Source organism: Sander lucioperca, chromosome 8 (genome assembly GCF_008315115.2).
Source record: "Sander lucioperca isolate FBNREF2018 chromosome 8, SLUC_FBN_1.2, whole genome shotgun sequence".
Lineage (NCBI taxonomy): Eukaryota > Metazoa > Chordata > Actinopteri > Perciformes > Percidae > Sander > Sander lucioperca.
Window position 1 is genome coordinate 18,379,319 of NC_050180.1, and position 19,927 is coordinate 18,399,245.

General features: G+C 41.4%; 1 protein-coding gene across 2 annotated transcripts; it reads left to right on the top strand.

The window, feature by feature from the left end:
* The first annotated feature begins 1,881 nt into the window (after positions 1-1,881).
* On the top strand, positions 1,882-19,844 carry appb (amyloid beta (A4) precursor protein b). 2 transcript variants are annotated; one of them, XM_031295037.2, is made up of 18 exons: positions 1,882-2,136; positions 5,552-5,719; positions 5,856-5,985; positions 6,095-6,207; positions 8,120-8,310; positions 8,405-8,652; positions 8,811-8,978; positions 10,578-10,711; positions 10,858-10,932; positions 11,572-11,730; positions 12,046-12,174; positions 12,359-12,458; positions 15,885-15,952; positions 16,507-16,645; positions 16,814-16,867; positions 17,295-17,386; positions 17,490-17,636; positions 17,750-19,844. In XM_031295037.2, the coding sequence occupies exons 1-18, from the start codon at positions 2,077-2,079 to the stop codon at positions 17,849-17,851; spliced, it is 2,277 nt and encodes a 758-aa protein (XP_031150897.1). In that variant the 5' UTR covers positions 1,882-2,076; the 3' UTR covers positions 17,852-19,844. The 2 variants fall into 2 exon arrangements, with proteins under 2 accessions (XP_031150897.1, XP_035859942.1); XM_036004049.1 differs by lacking the exon at positions 8,811-8,978.
* Positions 19,845-19,927: the final 83 nt, after the last annotated feature.

The following is a 19,927-nucleotide window of genomic DNA, read 5'->3' on the forward strand; positions in this document are numbered from 1 at the left end:
TCCTATGGCGCCATTTTGATGCTACAAAGCGATCACCCCCCGTTAGTATTCCATTGACTGTCATTCATTTTGGCGTCACTTTGACAGCGAATAACTTTACATCTGAAGCGTTTAAAGACTCTATTTGTCCATTGTTTATTTCTAAAGAAACACGACAATGTATAAAAGGCTCCATTACCTTGTATCTCACGTTATGGCTCCGTAGCAGACGTTTTTATAAAAACAGGCTAAAGATTGTGTCATAACCACGGGACTTACGATCGCATAGTAGAGGAATTACCGTATAGTACAGGAGAAGCTCGCAGGCAGTTTAGACTTACATTAGCTGTTTAAGTTTAATTACTAATGTTAACTAGCATTTTAGTTAGCAATAATTAGCCTGTGTCCATGTTATCTCCTTACATATACCTACGCTCTCCTTCTCTGCAAGATTGGGAATGATTGAGATTTCTCTTGGCACAGCTACCAGAAGACTTCCAACTTTCAGACACGTTGCTCACGTCACATTTACGTCGTTTCTCTCAGTTGGAGGCTGCGCAGTAACGCTCAGCGCTCACCGGAAAAGTGCTTCTAAAGGCCTTCACTGGTCTCCGTCCAGAGCAACGGGATCTGTAAGACGTGAGGACAGCAGCAGTCTGAAAAGCGGCCTATTTCTCTTCTCCTCCTGGTATTTCTGGTAGGATTTAGTACAGGAGGCAGTGCGGCAGTTGGTGGACATGGCTTCACTTGGAAGCTCACTGTGCCTCGTGTGAAAGTCAGATTGTCTCCCTGAGCACATTGTTAGAAAGGGCACAAGATTTCCTACATTTTGATGTAAAAGTTATGTATGAAGAGTTAAAACTGTGGATGGTATCGCAAGGGAAAGAAAATGTCTTTCCACTCTGTCAGTTGGGCCCTGCCCTCTGAGGCCGAACATTCCATCCCATACACACCAATGTAAAAATGGCAGAAAGACATTACTTTTAAGCCTCAAAGAAGACTGATTATTTTTAAAAAGTACTAATGGGATTTAAAAGTTGAATACCAACGCTGAATGTATGAAAGATGGTGAACGTTTTAAAGTTTGAATGGAGTTTCTCGGTGAATGTATGAATGAGTAGCTAGCAGTTGAAAATGTATGAAAATGTGTCAACTTTGAACATTCTGTCCATCTGCTTTAATGGGGAATAAATGTCCGCTAAACGTTGAATATCTCGGAAATTATAAACGTTAAGAGTATTAAAAATAGTGGCACACCATTCTGAATCAAGCCGAACGTTTTGATGTTTGAATGTAGTTTCTATGTTGAAAAATGTGGAAGGAGTTAAGGTGCAAAATCTTCGCTATAAATAAATAAATATTACTGTAGAAGAATATAGATGTGAATGCCTTCAGCATTCACACCAATTATATAATAAATCATATTCGTCAATGACACACACACACACACACACACACACACACACACACACACACACACACACACACACACACACAGTACGTTTCGCTATCTTTGTGTGGACCCGTCATTGACATAATGCATTCCCTAGCCCCTTACCCTAACCTTAACCATCACAACTAAATGCCTAACCTTAACCCTTACCCTCACCCTAACCATAACCTAATTCTAACCCTAATCCTAAAACCAAGTCTTAACCCTCAAACAGCCCTTTAAACTTGTGGGGTCCAGCATTTTGGCCCTACAAAGCTGTCCGGACCTCACAAGTATACTGTATTCCCGGATTTTGGATCCCACGAATATAGTTAAACAAGAACACACACACACACACACACACACACACACACACACACACACACACACACACACACACACACACACACACACACACACACACACACACACACACACACACACTCTCTCTCTCTCTCTCTCTCCCCCGCCACATTCACCCTCCCCACCCAAACCAAACATATCCAGCCTCTCACAGTCAGGAGCTAGCTAAACAGGGAGGGATCACAGGGATTCGGGACACTTCATCCGCTGTTGTCGACACGTATCTCCACCTGCGTTGACATTTTTATTTGTAACGGAAAATTCGTGACCATAACGGGGGTGCTGGATACTGGGAGGACGGCATGGGAGAGCTCACGGCGTTTCTGCTGTTACTGGTGGCGACCTTGACGCTTTCATCCGAGGTGAGTACCGTTACAACGGAGAAATGAGGCTGTGTGAGTCGGTGAGCCGCTCATCTGCGGGCCTGTAGCCACAGCTGCCATCAAACCGACCACAGTGCCAACCACCGCGTCTAGCTAAATAAAGACGCAATAAAATAACGGTTAAAATGTAAGTGTAATAGTAGCTAGGTAACTTTAGGTTAGAACGTTCCACTGATGACATTAATGCTATGTTACGTTAACAGTTAAAAAACCGTGCTGCTACCGAAGAAAACATTATAACTGGGCTTTGACGAGGCCCATTCTAACCTTTAAAACAGCTAATTCGTTTTCCCTGACAGTTTTGAACACGTAGCTAGCTATGTGCCCATCACTATTACACTTTAATAGTGTCACGCACATGTATTGCGTAGAAGTAGCAAACAAAATCATGTCAGCAAGGCCTAACGTTACCGTTAGATGTCAGTGATTGACAGCTTGTCCCTGCCATATTAGCTAGACATGTTTTGATTAGTCTAGGGGTGTTTCTTTACGCAGTTCTGTATAACGCTTGTTAGTTGGTTAGTCGCTGTTATCTTTTTATGGGTAGTTTGATAGCTACGTTAAGTCACCTAGGTAGCTAACTAGTGAAACTGATAGGGTCTAAAGAGCTATAACGCTAGCTTTTTATTAGAAAATGACACGGGATTGGCATGGCAACCGCTAGTGTGGCTAACAACACCATATGCAGTCAGTTTAAAATCCTTACGGTTTAAAAAAAAAAACGTCACAATACACTAGCTAACGTTATAACGTTACCTGACAAACACAACACGTTCCGTTTTGATGTGCATAAGTTATGCCCCCTGATACCGACGGATTTTTTTTTTTTTTTTAGGAATGCTAATGTGCTGCGGCCCACTTGGTCCAGTCCAGCAGCGTTGCAGCTGCAGGATTGTGATATTGCTGAGGAGAATGAAAAAAAAAAAAAAAAAAAAAAAAGGATGCAGCCTTTTTAGTTTGACACAGGCAAGATGGCGCCTGCAGTTTGCTGCTGTTGCTAGTGCTGTGCAGGACCAGAGAGAAATGCACACAGCTTAAATTCAGCTAGAAACAGGATCTAAATTGCATTATCATGCAAATCATTCGATGCATACAGCTGTTTTCTCATTACCATACTTCATTTAGGGGTGCAAGTCAGGAATTTTCCTATAGTGCAGACTCAATATAATAACACACCTACTGTAGGTTTCCCACTCAAACTAAACCCCTGTGCGCTGCAGTGAAAATTTATACAGCAGAATTCTGAAAGTCCCACTATTTGATGTAGAATTCAAGAACTTTGACTTAACAAATATCACCCTATTGTCATGATTGTCCTGAGATACTGTAGCTGTACTATTTGGGTGGGACTTTTCATTCAAAGAAACTTATCATGTTCAGTTATATTATTGTGTGCTATGGTGTTACAATACTGTTCCTACTTTATTGCTTTGCTGTAACATTTTTCATATGGTCATATGACATATCTGGTTAGACTCGCTTTATAGGCTACCCATTTAATCTAGTTAAATCCAACCATTGTGTTTCAATGTATTCCCTTTCTGTGCTGGATGTTTTTTTATGCTGAGTCATGATTGAAAGAGTCACGCAGGCCCTGCAGCATCGATACCTAGATGTGATAACCTTTGTCATGGCCTGCTGCCACAATCCCCCACAGTTACGAGTGTTTTTGAGCCGTTTCTTTGATGGAAGACCAGGTCCGACTGGTTGTCTCAGTGTAATCCTAGACTAATAAACACAGAAGCAATTTAGTGGTAACACATGACTTGCTATAACTGTGTCTTGTGGCTTAGATGTGTATACAAGAAACATAATTTGAAGGACACTTCAAAGTGTCAGTGGTATGTGGGGTGGATAACTGCCAATGGACTGATATTTGGTTGGCAGGTGTTGGGACCACTATTCTGAGTTGTCTTCTCATTCAGCACATCACATATTCTATATCTGAACATCATTTTGTTTTATATTCTGTAACACACTTTCCTATAACACTCCCTCCCTGTTTTCAACTGGGCGTTGGTTCATGCACCTACTGCTTACTGCTGCAGTTTGTATTTTTCTTTTTTTAACTGTTTTGGTTCAAGCAGAATGAGCAAGATGGATGTGCAATATGATGCAAGGCACTCAAATAAGTAAATGGAATTGCACTTAAATGACAACACAAAACAATAATGGGCTGATAAGATGAGAAGAGAGTAGTTTCTACAGAAAGGAACTCACAGGAAGCTAATATTATGCAGATCGTCACAGGAAAACAAAGGATCAAGCTGAAATTAGTCATTTAAAGGCTGGCAACAGATGACTTTGTAGATGGCCAGCTTGCAGCATCAGTCTTTCTGATGTCTGCCAGAAAAATACAAGGCCCAGAAGGCGAAACACATTGAGGCTTCCTCCAATTGTTTCCCCAAACATAAAGGGAGGAAAAACAATAAGTGCAGACAGCTATGTCCCATTGGACCAAGCCAGTTCCAGTGTTTCCCACAGAATTAGAGTTTGTGGTGGTGGCACAAGTGGTCTCTTTTTCTTTTCAATTTCAGATTAATTTACTGTCACAGCTGGGCATCACCACACAGCTAACATATGTTGATGTCTTCCATGAGTTCACCTGGTAGATATAAGGTAAAGCAAAAGGTTTACTGTGGTTAACAGTAGTGAACAGAGAGGAGGGGGTCGCGGGGTTAGTTACAGACGGGTCCAAATGTGCTTCACAAACCGAGAGAGAGGGACAAAGAGGGGCTGAGTAAATCAATGCACTGTGTGCAACTCTATTGACAATGAAATAAGATTTTACCCATTTTAAATAGAAAAAAATAGAAAATCAACATTTGGCAAGCTGCCACAAATAAATCAATGTATGGGAAACCCTGCGAAAGAAAAGGTTGTTGGCACCTCATATTCACTCACAGCTGGATTTTAATAGCCTGTGGTTTAATACGTTTCTTTATTCGTTGCTATGATAGGCAATATGGTCTTGTCCACACTCTCATTGCACTTTCTTTAATGTGGGAAATGAATAAAACCTCATAAGACAGACTAACAATGGGCACATGTTCTGCCCTGTGGCTGTAATGATTAGCTCTCTGGCTTATGGGCTCATAGGGATGAAGCAGAGTATCTTGCCTTGCTTAGGCTTAAACCAGTAGTACATTCCTTTTATTTATTTATATAATAACTTAAATGCGCATTGATGTTATAGAGTAATTTAAGAGGCCTTTATCCTGGATTCAATAATCCCAGTACTGCATGAAGAGACCAATGTATGTGCTGGATTGTATGTGAAAGTATAATAAACTGAGGGGCTGAATATACATAGCTGCATCAGAAGATATTAATGGTTAAGTTATACTTTACCAGTTTGGCACCACATTTTCATTGTTGTCCCTTGTCTGTCCAGGTGCCTGCTGATGACTCTGTGGGGTTGCTAACTGAGCCCCAGGTGGCCATGTTCTGCGGGAAGCTCAACATGCATATTAATGTGCAGAGTGGCAAATGGGAGTCGGACCCCTCCGGCACCAAGAGCTGCATCGGCACCAAGGAGGGCATCCTGCAGTACTGCCAAGAGGTATTTAAACATAGTGAGACTGCTATTTACACAGAGACGGAGAAACCGATAGGGACAGTGAGAGAGCAAGCAAGAAGACAGGAAGACAAAGCTAATGTAGTGAGAAAGAACATAAGAATCTCTCACTTTTCTTCAGGTGTACCCAGAGTTGCAAATCACAAATGTTGTGGAGGCCAACCAGCCTGTCAGCATCCAGAACTGGTGCAAGAAAGGCCGCAAGCAGTGCCGCAGTCACACTCACATTGTGGTGCCATACCGCTGCCTGGGTAACCAGTTTTAATGATATAGGTGTATGTTACTGAGCTTGTTTCTGTCTATGGTTGTGAATGGATATACTAACTACCTGTAATGAGCAAAGGCGTGTTTATGTTTCAGTTGGGGAGTTTGTGAGCGATGCCCTGCTCGTTCCTGACAAATGTAAGTTCCTGCACCAGGAGCGTATGGACCAGTGTGAGAGCCACCTGCACTGGCACACTGTAGCCAAAGAGGTGAGACAATATCGCAGCATTCAATGTCACTGTATGAACTTCATATTGTATGTTATGCTCCCTCTATCATTATATTTGCTAGTGGCTTTTTCTTTCTATTTCTATCTGGTCTTCTGTTGGCTGCTGCTGAATGACTCAGCACTCCCTAATTTCATCCTCCCTCCGTTCTGCTGTCAACCGTCTCCACCACTTTGTTCCAGTTTGTCGTCTTTCCTTTCTGAGTGTTCATTCATGTTCAGTCATCCAAGATAATTTTTTAAACCTCTATTATAATAATAATCGGTGATTTAGAACTGAATTATGATTGTGGGGCTGAGTTTCCATTGTCCGGTAATTACCGGTCATTGACGGTGGTAATAATTCCCTCTACACAATTTGAATTGTGTTAAAATAGGCTACAGTGGTTTTCATATCTTTTTTTTTTTTTTTTTTTTAATTAAAAGAATGAACAATCATGTTTTTTTTTCATTTAAAAAATGACTGTAGACTGTAGCGTATGTGATAAAGGAAAAAAACTACATGTTGCGTTCTCAAAACAAACGGCACACAAACACAAACAGCGACAAGCAAGCGGGAAAGTCAAAACCCAAGCCATGGCGAAACAGATAAATATTGTGAATTACTTTATAAAACCAAGCGGCGGCCGGTCTAAGGTAAAGTAAGCCAAGAAATTGCTAGCGAGGACGAGTCGGCACCAGCTACAGCCCCTCTCATTAATATCACAAACGCAAATCGAGATACCATCCCTATGGTTACAGCCCTCCACGGTTACGGAGGCTAGACTTTCTCAACAGCCTGTGTGGTGCTTATTACCCCCAATTTCCACTGGATGCGTAACGGCTACGGAGCCGCTCCGGAACATCGGCGGAGTCATTAGGTTTCCATTAAAGTCAATGTGTGTATTTCTACTGACTGCAGAACGGCTGCGTTCCGACTGCGTCACAGCTCCGGCGGTCCGCAGCCCTCCGGAGCAGATTTGCAGAGCTTCTATTTTTGCCGGACGCCGCAGAGCTCCGCAGCAATTCAGCACACGGCAGATAGTGCGGGACAGGAAGTCGAGCACAGAAACAAAATAAAAATCTGGTTTATTTTCAAAATAAAATACACCATGCTCACGGCGGATCATATTTCCCTGCACTACACCTTGAAAAAACACAGCACAGAGTTGTTTCCCCTCTACTCCTCTGGATGGAAACAAACTGTTGTTGGTTTTGTGGTTCTATTCTACGTGAATTCGCGAGATATAGCGGGTCCTCGTGTCTTCAGCTGTCAGTCATGGCCGCAGCCGTGCCGCAACAAATCCGGACCTAGTGGGTATTGACGGACGGCGGAGCACGCAGCCGTTCCGCAGCGGAGCCAGTCCGCAGACGTTCTGCATTCAGTGGAAATCCGGGGTTAGGGATTACGGTGAAATATATCCGGAGTGGGTCAAACTCGCCAAGGTAGCCTAACCACATCAAAACAGCGCAGCGAAGTCGCCTTGGGAAAGGCAGAGGCTTATGCGCATCGCGAGTTGCAGAAAGACACAAACAACAACAATATATATATTGTTATAAAAATAACAATTATTTTGATTCAAGTCGGCATCTTATAATTTTATGAGCCAGTTTGTTTGTACTGTAGTTTGTATTGTTTTATTTCCTCTGCCTAGCAAATGGCCAACATGACAATTTTAATTCAGATCAGCACAATGTTATGTGCATTGATTTAATTCTTTTGGCCTCTCTGCCTGTAGCAAGTAGCCACATTTCCTAGCGGAAACACTGGTGTGGGGGCTACACTCCTTATCTCCAGTCACCAAACTTCACCACAATAAGCTCTCATATCCTTGTGAAATGATTGAATGTTGTGTGGTTTCAGGTTGTTTATAGCGCTGTAGGAAGTCCTTTAATGCCTGTTTTTGAAAATGTAGTCCTGTGGAGACCGCTCTATGAATCTCCATGACTACGGGATGCTGCTGCCATGTGGTATTGACCGTTTCCGAGGGGTGGAGTTTGTCTGCTGTCCGGCGGAGGTGGAGCGAGAGTCAGACAGCTCAGAGCTAGAAGGGGAGGAGTCAGACGTCTGGTGGGGCAGAGCTGAGACCGAATACTCTGATAGCAGGTACCATCCCTCACACACATTCATCACATATTCATCTAGTCTGATGGACACACACTTGTTGATACATAGACTGAACCAACTGCTCTCTCTGCAGCATGTCGCACCCGGCAGACACAGAGCCAGTCACCGCTGAGGGTGAAGAGGCGGAGACTTTTGAAAGGGATGAAAACGGAGATGGCGACGAAGATGAAGATGATGAGGAAGAGGAGGACGACGACGAGGACGACGACGAGGAAGACAACGACGTGACCAACGAACGGGATAGCGATGAGCACAACGCTAACATCGCCATGACAACCACCACCACCACCACCACTGAATCAGTTGAGGAAGTCGTTCGAGGTAAGACATCGAGCGAATACAAACCTTTTGTTTACATGTATTCATTTATTGGTTGTTTTTCATTGTGTGTTGTTTTGTTGATTACGTAACAAGCTCACATTCTGCATTCATTTTTATTTGAGATTTCATTTGCGTTTGCCTGTGTGTACATATCTCAGCCGTTTGTTGGGCTCGTGCTGAGTCGGGCCCATGTCATGCCATGCTGGAGCGCTGGTACTTCGTGCCTGAGAAGGGCTGCTGTGTTCCCTTCTTGTTTGGGGGCTGTGGGGGCAACAGGAATAACTTTGGCTCGGAGGAGTACTGCCTAGCTGTCTGCGGCAGCTCGTGTAAGTCCCAGGATCGGAGCCGTCTAAACCCTGAAGTGTCCACACGAGTCTGATTCCTGTCCTCAGACTGCTGCAGATTGTCTTTTTGTGTCATTAACTTCTTCTGCCTCTCCCTGTCCTGAGTGTCTGATGGCTCTTAACCACTCGGAGCACTGACAAGTGGATTAGGTTGCTTGTCTTCTAGTCTTGTGTTGAGTATTATAGGATTATTTTCTCTGCAAGATAAAAACATATCTTCTGATTTGAAAGGACATGGTCATGAAATCCTCCATCTCCCTGGTATAACATATTTTTGTTTGTGTACCTTTCACAGAAAGCAAAGAAAATATCTTTAAATTTGTTAAATGTGTCACGAACGTATAGTTTCATTGTTTGAAAGTGCTCTGTAATTTCCTAACACATCTGGGCACTATAGTTGTTAGCTAATGTAATTTTAACAAGAGTAAATAAAGGCATCTCTTGGGGACCACAAATTTGGTTCTCTAGTTAGTATTTAGAGCCTGTCAACCAGTATGATGAATGTAGGATTTAATTAAAAAACCAAGTTACAGAATCCATGAAACACGTCAGCCAGTGCAACAGTGTGGCTCATTGACGTCTTTTTAATAAGGGAGGCCTATGTCAGAGGAATAAACTATATCAGGCTTCGACAACACAGACAATACTTGCTAGTCAGATGAATTCATTGTTGGCTTTGGTCTTTACATGGGATTTGTTGACAATAAGATAAATATAGAATATCACCAGCCATTTTACATGAAGAGTCAGTAGTTTAGCTGATAATGTTTGAACATGGTAGTGTCCCTTTTGGAAAGCAGCTATGACACTCTAGTAGTTCACTTCAAAATCATTTAATTACTTATTTCATTATTTTCTAACCAATAACACTAACTGATACAACATGTGGACGAGGCAGCGTAAATACTCAACCCTGAATGTCAGTGTGCGTCTGCATGCATTTCTACACACGTGTGTTTGCATGCCTTGCAGTTGCAAGGTCTTGTGTCTGCTGCTGCAGCTCTGTAGTAGTCTGGTCTGGCAGTTGTGGGTCTCTAACGATCATAAACATGTCCTAACCAGCTGAGTGTTGCAGCATGTTGGACGCCATAGCGCGTGTGCGTGTGTGTGTGTGAGTGAGAATGGGGGAGGGTGTTGTTAAAGGTTAATGGGTTGATTTGCTGTTTCCACCCATACACCAGTGGTGCAGCGCCTGCCCTCATCCTGACTCTGCACTTTTCATCTTATCTCTAGGCTCCCACAATAAATAAATACATACGCACAACACTTGTACTGGGAAACTAATCCACCTTTGTCCCTTGATAATCTTTGTGTCTTGAATACCATTATTTGTGTTTGTATTGTAACATATCGTATGTTTTACACTTGTTCCTGCTGTATGTTACATTTCATTGATGTCTATGTGGCTGAGACCCTGTGTAATGTTGCCTCAGTAGACTGCATTGTGTGTTTCAGATGTGTTTAGTGTTTTTTTTTCTGCATTTACCTTTTATGCATCCTCTTTACTTATTCTCTTATAACCCTCTGAGTGTTTCCCCCCCCTGTCATGTGTTTGAATCCTGCCTCTATGTTGTTCTCCAGTGCCCACCATGGCCCCTAGTCCTCCAGACGCCGTGGATCAGTACCTCGAATCTCCCGGGGACGACCACGAACACTCTGACTTCCAGAAGGCCAAGGAAAGCCTGGAGGCCAAACACCGGGAAAAAATGTCCCAGGTATGTTTGTGTGTCAAGGTTAACATCCAAAACATTTCTGTCTGGAAATATTGCCCTATCAAGGTGTCCAAATGTCTAACGAGACATAGCCGGAATCTGTCGGTCTGTAATGCTTTTGACCCTGACGTCACACTCTTTATGTCCAGGTGATGAAGGAGTGGGAAGAGGCAGAGCGGCAGACCAAGAACCTTCCTCGCGCTGATAAGAAGGCTGTCATCCAGGTAGGACACACATCACAGCTTCTTCTGTATTTCTGTAAATTGTATACCATTATTTTGTAAATGTCAAAGGTGTTTTTTATGTACATTTTTGAGTTCCATTATCTTGGATTTAGCCAGAACACACTTATTACTTAATCACTTTTGATTGGATAAATTTATGTATGAAGACGTGTCATCAAAAATACAAAAAAAGAGTGATTTTTGATGTAGAAACACTCAAAAAATTGTTTTCTGCCGTATGGTTGACTTGGAATTGAACAATGGATACAGGATAACTTTTTTTTCATTTTATAGTATTTTTAATATCTGTTTTTAACTTGATCACCACAAAAAAATTCTGATCACATTTTAAAAGAAAAACTAAAAAAGTACCATTTATGTAAGAACAACATGCGCAACTTCATAAACAAACTTATTTGAAAGTAAAACCAAAAAAGAAATGTGACACTGTTGTATCAAAGTATCAAAATTGTTTTAGCAACATGATTGCTCATGGTAAATGTGTATTTCTGAAAACGTTTCTATGTGCAGCCCACAGAGTGTGGTAAAGGATTCTAATAAAACTATAACCATAACTGTTGGTATTTATAATGAGATATATAGTAAAATGGGTTATTGCTAAAGGTACCATATTTGCAGCACTTCCAGGAAAAGGTGGAGGCTCTGGAGTGGGAGGCAGCAGGAGAGAGGCAGCAGCTGGTGGAAACCCACATGGCCCGGGTGGAAGCTCTGCTCAACAGCCGCCGACGCCTGGCTCTGGAAAATTACCTTAGTTCCCTACAGGCCAACCCTCCACAGGTACACACACACGCACACACACACACACACACACACACACACACACACACACACACACACACACTCACACTTCTCTGGACTTTTCAAAAGAAGCCGAGCTGTTACAAGAAGTCATGGGTGTGTTCACAGTCAATGGGAGAGTTTTGAGAGTAACACTAGCTGTTTCAGTACATTTCCCATATGTATTAATTTATTCTGCAGTCTTACCTAGCAGGAAATATAATAAAGTGTATATATGAAACATATATGAGGTGTATAACAACACCTCATATGTTTCGTAATCGCACTAACACCATACAACACTGCCACCTCCAGGCTCGTCAGGTGTTGAGTCTGCTGAAGAAGTACGTCCGTGCAGAGCAGAAGGACAGGCAGCACACGCTGAAACATTACGAGCATGTCCGCATGGTCGATCCCAAAAAGGCTGCACAGATCCGACCTCAGGTACTCACACCTCGTTTACATACAGGCTGTACCAAACCTGTAATGTGAAAAAAAAGGATTTTAAATGCTTGTGTTGTTACATTCTCGGCATGGCCTAAAATAAAATGATACATTCATGCAGGTTTTAAGAAATTATGATTTCATAATTTAATTGGAACTTCTTTACTTTCTTCTGACCTTTTAGGTTTTGACCCACCTGCGTGTGATCGACGAGAGGATGAATCAGTCTGTCGGTCTGCTCTACAAAGTGCCCAGTGTGGCGAATGAGATCCAAAACCAAGTCTGTAAGTGTTGGCTTTTATATTTTTTACCAACTGTATGATGTTTTTTTTACAGTCTGGATATGAGGTTTCACTATTTATCAAATGCTATTTAAGATTACAGTGTCATATTTAAAAATAAGTTCTCCTTATAAGGGATCACCTATAAACAAAATGCACTTAAGGATGAATTTTTGTGAAATAGTAACTAGACATCTTCACATCAAAAAGCAATTCCCTTTTTTTTAAATTGTTTTTAACTGCTATTTAATGTTTTATGTGAAGCACTTTGAATTGCCCTGTTGCTGAAATGTGCTATACACATAAAGCTGCCTTGACTTGCCTTGCCTTGAATGCAAATAACTAGATCCCATTCAGTGATAACGCATGTTTGTTTACAATCACTTCCGGGTAGAAAACCCCTGCGTCCCGTACATACAATTGAACGGCGCTGAGCAAACGGGGATGAGGAACAACTGGATATACTCATCTTATTCCTCATCTGAAATGCATGTTTGATGCTTTCATATTTAAACACTTTCACTAACATTAGGTCAGAGACCAACATAACTGACACATAGAGAAGATTAAAGGTGCTGTAGGTAGGATTGGGAAGATCCAGGACTTAGCCAAAAAATTTGAACATCAACAATTTCTCAGTCCCTCCCCCCCTTTCTGCTAAAGCCCAAAACATTCTCCTAAGCCCCTCCCCCCACAAGGGAGAATGAATGTGTGTGCATGGGCAGTTAGACACCCACCTGGCCATGATTGATGCATCTGAACAGGGAGCGGTGGATTTTTGCAAATCGCACTACAGGCTGTAGGTGGTGCCAGAGGAGCCAGAATTTTTTTTAAATTACCTGCTTCATGTAGTTCTACTGGAACATAGGGTCAGTTTCAGCAAATATGACAGAAAGTTAGTTTTATAAGTAGGGCTGTCAAAATAAAAAAAATAATAACGCAGATTAATCCATTCCATATTGACATTTGACCCGGAGCCGTTCTAGCCACCATTCAACTGTAAAATGAAGGAGGGACACGATAATGTGCTGCCTGGATCATTAACTGGAACATTTACTTGTAAAAATCTTCTTCCTGCCAACCCTGGCTACCGAAATCTGGTGCCACTGATATGTCTGCACTCATCTCTGATGCTCTGAAACAGACGATACAGGCAACACAAACACCGCTGCACGTGACACTAGTTAACACTACACTCGACAGCAACTAACTTTAGCCTACCGCTAGCTAGTAGCTGGATTAAAAACGGTTAAAATGCTGACAGCTAACGCTGAACGGTGTAAAGTTTGACTGTGTTTTACTGTAGAGGATTCAACACCGGTATGTAACAATCTGCAGCTGCCGAAAAACACAGACGGTGCGTTCAATGAAACTGGTAAACTACAGCCTTGTGGTGCATTTGAAGTTATTGTAAATGTCCTTTTCCCATCTGGTGGTTGTTTTTGTCATTCAACAGCAATTTACTAGTGAAATAAGTTATTGTTGTTATTATTATACATTATTATTAAATCATTTAATTTTGACCATATGGCCTTAGCAATAAACAAGCCGTTCTTTAATGTCACCAACTGTTTAGTACCCTTTTTTTCTTTTTTCTTTTTTTACTTTCTTAAAAAGTATCGGTTCAGGCACCGTTAATTATGTATGCGATTAATTTCGATTAATTAATCAGAGTATGTAATTAGATTCAATTTTTTAATCGATTGACAGCCCTATTTATAAGTCTTACCTATTGCACCTTTTTTTTTTTTAAAGGAATAATTTATGACCATTTTCCAAAACTGCTACTCTTTTTTTTTTTTATTACTTTTTTGTTTATATGCTTTTATAAGTTTTTTTCCCCCCAATTCTAGATAACCACAATTTTATGTTTGATGTCAGTATTATAGTTGAAACAATTAGTTAAAGGTCCAATATGTAATATATTTACTGTAATAAATCCAAAAATGACCACAATTTGTCATCAGATATTAAGGAAACATACTAAGTAAGGAAATGTCTGTTTGTGTTTTGGCCTGTGTGTAAACCCAGCGCGCTACAGTTGTAGTACAGCCATGAAAGCAGCAAACAAATGAACAGGATCAACGGAGATAGATTCTACCCGACCTAAAAAAAACGGCATGTTTCTAACAGTTGCGTGACCAGAGACGTAACAAACCCCGGGTAAATATTGGAGATGTATTTAAAGATGGAGACAACTTAGAGCCCAAAAGGACGCCGAGTTGGCTAATTTCCTCCTGAACAGGTAAGCATTAGCTTCAGGCTAATTTATCACGGCTACAAGGGACGGGCATTTCATGTTATTTCAACATTTGTGTAGCTACTCACACTGAATTATATAGCTAGAGTACCCGAGTTGGTTACTCGCAAAAACAATTGAGACACAGCCAGTGAAGTGATCCCAACTGGTCCTGGCTAATGCCACCATGCTAACCCTGCTAACTGCTAACATTACCGGAGGACCATGTCAGGCCGGCCACGGCTGATTACAACGTGGCCGCTGTTCAGCGGCCGTAGCCGACAACGGTGAGTTATTTGAAGCCAAGAGAGGGGGCTGTAAATCGGGAAGCGATTGTTGCCGTAATTCTAAAGACAATAAAGTGTGTTCCGTCGGGTGGAGAGCATGGCAAGGTAGTGGTATTTTTAGCGGTTCCTATCGTAATTCTAAGCCGAGGAAGTGTGTCTGTCTGGCATGTGGAGAGGATGGCGAGGTTGTTGTGTTTTTAGCGGTTCCTACTATAATTCTAAGCCGAAAAAGTGTGCCTGTCAGTTGGGTACAGAGCTCCAGGCGGAGCCAGGCTAATCTCAGCCTGGCAACCTCTGTGAACTTTGAGTCTGGGGAGGAGGGGGCGGGGGAGACGACTCTCTCCAGTATTTTGAATTTGTACTGCAGTAACTATTTTAAACACTAGCTGTCAGTATTACATATTGCACCTTTAATTAATTGATTAGTCAATCAACAGAAACATTAAACACCAAATGAGTAATTGATTAGTTCGGCACAATATGATCAGCAGCCTAAGCGAAAATAAATATGAAAATATAAGATTGAAAAATAAACATTAAAATAATGGTTGGTAGCAGCCCTTGTCAGTATGCTGAATATGTGTTTTATATGTGTTGTGTTCATTTTAGAGAAAGATGAGCTCAAATATTAGAATTATCAGATTAACCAACCTAAATATTACCACCAGCCTTAACATACAGACTTCATTAAGTAGCCCCACCTATGAGCCACATACAACCTCTAGTACTGCTGAGTGAGGATGAAAACCAGTTTAACAGCATGAAGTCCAGTGATGGATGGTGTGCTGATAACACAGCATCTCTACTGTTGGTTTGTCTTCAGTAATCAGGACACTGGACACACCATATATCTTCATGCTGTCTCTCCCTCTCTCACGCTCTCTTTCTCCTTTTTCTTTCTAGCTGTGATAATGCAGAGAGTTCAGTCTGAGCTGTCTCAGCAAGTCTCTTCCCTGCAGAGCGATGGGCGGGTGAGTCGAGTAGCACCCACTCACAGATGTATGAAGTCTATACTGTATAAACTGCACTGTCTCTCTGAATAGAATCACCTCGGCCCTATGTGGAACGAGACAGGGTCGCACACAAAGTGGCCATGTGCACACAGAAACTTGGGTGTAGTCTTGGTATAGGAATGGTGTATATATAATGCAGAAAGTAACAAAAGGCAGAAAGACTTTGTTTAAAATGGCTCAGCTGATCACAGATAGTGGCGACTGTAATCAAGTAAAGTAAATGAATAGGAGTGAAGAAATCAAACAGTTCCATCTTAAAAAAAAAACATGATCTCCCAGGAGGATACTGTATCTAAAAGGCAAAAAAGATTTAGACTGTTAGATCATAGTTGTAGAGATGATTAATTTCCCGCTTTGTGTATTGGGCATCAGCGAGTTGAAGTCCTGTGGGTGTCAGACATTTCACCGTTTAGCAGGTAATCATCGGGAGTAGATGACATTTTCAAAGAAAGTTTTCCCCACAGTCCCACACCGTTATGTCCATATTAATTAATGTTCCTCTGTGTTTGCAGGTGGACGGCAGGGTGAGTTACGGTAACGATGCTCTGATGCCTGATCAGGCCTACAGCTCTGCTCCTATGGACGCTGGCCTGGACGGACTGGGCTTCATCCATCCTGAGAGCTTCAACCAGGCCAACACAGAGAACCACGGTAACACACACACACACACACACACACACACAGAGACAGAAAGATACTAGTTTGAAATTCATAAAATGAGAATTAAAAATGATAGGAGCTCAATGAAATCACCACTCAATTTCACTTTGCAATTTGACATCTAAGCCCCCTTTTTATTTGAATATTTTTTTTTTCCAGTTGAGCCTGTGGATGCTCGTCCAATTCCAGATAGAGGACTCCCCACGCGACCTGGTGAGTGTATGTTTGTGTGTATTTCTGAGTCCAGTATGGCTGCGAGGAAGTGCTTCACACATGACCGGAGGATTAATCAATATTACCTTTGATCATGTCTGCATGTAATTGTTTATTAACATAGTCCTCACACAAGGATAAGTTAAAAATGGACCAAAATCTATCAGCATGAGATCTTAAAAGTTGCAAACAAACAAGTTGTTTACATTCAGTGTTACTCCCCAAAATGCAGTGTGTGTCCTTAAGCTCTAATAACCAAGTAAATACCCTATTAATATCATAAGGCTGTGATTATTATTGCAGTATTACTTTTTCCCATTTCATTTTGTTTAATGTATGTAGGACAAACAAATGCTATGTCACTACTAAATGTCTTTAGACATGTATGTATTTTTATTAAATACCCTGTCTGTGTATTTTGTTTCAGTATCTGCCCTGAAGCCAGAGGAGATGCCAAAAGTGCGGACGGAGACTGAAGAGGGGCAAAGTGCTGGTTATGAAGTTTACCATCAAAAACTGGTATAAAAAACACATCATGTCATTTCTTTTTGGTGCAGTGGTGTCTGCACTTAAATGGTGTGCACATAAATAGCGTTGTTTTTTTTGTTTTTTTAAATGACAGGTGTTTTTCGCTGAGGATGTGGGCTCCAATAAAGGTGCCATTATTGGACTTATGGTTGGAGGGGTTGTCATAGCAACTGTCATCGTCATTACCTTAGTGATGCTGAGGAAGAAACAATATACTTCTATTCATCACGGTGTAATTGAGGTAAAGAAAGCCCCTTTTAAAACAAAGGTTTTGTGTGAAATGCAGCCAGTGTGTTCATTTGTTGTCTATTACATTTTTTGTTTGCTTCACCAACCCCCTTTATGTGTTGCTAGGTGGATGCAGCAGTGACACCAGAGGAGCGTCATCTGGCCAAGATGCAGCAGAACGGTTACGAGAATCCCACCTACAAATTCTTCGAGCAGATGCAGAACTAAAGAACTGCTCAACATTTTCTCCAGACGTACCCCCACACTCTCACTCGTAGTGTCTGTTCCATTCTGGTCCCTTGCCCTCAGCCCCTACACCCTCACTTTCTCGCCCTGTTAAAGGCAAAGGCGTGAAGAGTACTGCAAAGGCTGATTTTTATCTTGTTTTGAAAGTTGGGAAAAGATCGGTGAAATCTTTGTATCAGTTAATGTCTCAGTCAGGGGTTTGGGCTTAATCCCTGATCCCTCGATTGTAAAGAGCCACTTGAGCTCACATTTAGCTGCCATTGATCAGACAAGGGTACCCTGTTTCACCTGCACTTTTCAGCCAATCACAACACAAACATCCTAGTGTTTTTACTGAAAAACCCTGTTGACGATTTATAGCAAGTCTCTGAGACCAAAAACGTGTAAATCCAAGCAGTGTAATTCCCAGTCTCTCCCTCATCGCCCCAACTGTTCCATTTTCCTCAAACTGCTCCACTCATCCCCCTCTCCGTAAACAGCTGTGCTGTGTTTGCTGACATAACAGCTCTTAGAGCTGGCAATGGCAGGAGGGGCTCTCAGAGCACCTCCTCGCACAATTAAAGCCCAACTGTTTCAGGTTTGTTTTTCAAAAAAGGAGAAAAAAACTCAGAAAAATGATATGTAATCAACATATGTAAAAGTTGAAGATTATTGAATGTTTTGTTTTCTGATTTTTTTTATGTGTAATATATTAAGACGGCGATTAGCTGTAAGTATATGTAGTGCATGGCAATGTTGATGACAAATACAGTATACTGTATGTTGAGGTCCTCGGGAACGGTCCTCTTACCAGATATTTTAGCAGGATTGTACATTTCTAGTGTCTTCTTTGTGATCTTGTGATATGAAGAAGAGAGTATTCAGAACCCAGTCTGCTTTGTCACACAGACTTGCTTTAACTGAATCTTGGCTCATTACGCTCATCTCCATGCTTCACTGTTGTGTTAGCTGCATGGGCAAAATGCTCTATATGTACAGTAATATATGAAGTGTAATAGTATCCGAAAGGAAGACAATTTTGTTACTGTTTGCGTTCTATGCACTCTGTCATATTGGAAGTCTGATTATCACCAAATATTGCTGTTAAGTCCCTAATGCTAATTCACCCTAACGCTGCACACTGGGTTTTTGTAAAACGAGGAGGTCAAAATTCAGAAAGGATGTTTTCTGAAAGTGTATCATTCCAGATTTATCATTCCACTCTCTTTTGATTGTAAATATTTGGAAGATCAAAATCCGACTCTGTTGCCCAGTTTCATTATCAAGCTCCACTTCTCAGTTTTCTTCCCCCTTGTTCATGTGTTCTTCCGTCTTTCCTTCTAAGTCCCATTTGTCCCGTTTACCCTCTCTTTTTGGCCGTGTCAGCAATATTGTACAGCGCAGCTTTTGGGAGTATTTGTTTAAAAGACGGGACTTGTTTGGCCCACAAGGATCAAACGTTTTCTCCTCTTCACACACATTCCTTCACGAGATCTCACATGCACATTCTATTTTTCTACATTTCCTGTCTGAACAAGTGCAGTGCTTCTGTTTGTCCTGTGATGGATATTTCTTTGCCATATCTGTTTTCAAGACTCTTAACAGTCCTCATGAGGATGACCACAACTCACATCAGCATAGAGACACATTTCCCTCTCCCTTAACTAAGTTATTAACACCACCTCCAGTTAACATGAATGTGACATGCATATTGTGCTTTTATACCATAGAAATACAACACATATCACTTCTCTACACATTATGTCCGCACGCGTAGTGTACAGACACACTAATTGAAGCTCTTAATCAGGTCAATGTTTAAAATTTGTATTGATGCTCACTCTGGGTGTCTTTGGAGTCTTGTGTTAAAAAAAAGGTGCTTTTTTTTCTTCCTTTCATTGATTCAGTGACCCTCTGTGTAGTTACATGAACCATTTGCTTAGAGTAAGAAAAAGCTTTCTACACTCACTATACCATGAATAAAATTTTGAATGTACATAACTTTCTGACTTGTTTGTAATTTTGAATCTCTTTCTATTATGTATACAGGATTATAAATATTTACTTTTTAAAGCTTGA

Bases quoted from the DNA above. Each gene is read 5' to 3' on its own strand.
- appb (XM_031295037.2), top strand. From the start codon at position 2,077: ATGGGAGAGCTCACGGCGTTTCTGCTGTTACTGGTGGCGACCTTGACG. The intron at 5,986-6,094 runs GTAACCAGTTTT...TTTATGTTTCAG, and splicing joins GGTGCCATACCGCTGCCTGG to TTGGGGAGTTTGTGAGCGAT. The intron at 10,712-10,857 runs GTATGTTTGTGT...CTTTATGTCCAG, and splicing joins ACCGGGAAAAAATGTCCCAG to GTGATGAAGGAGTGGGAAGA.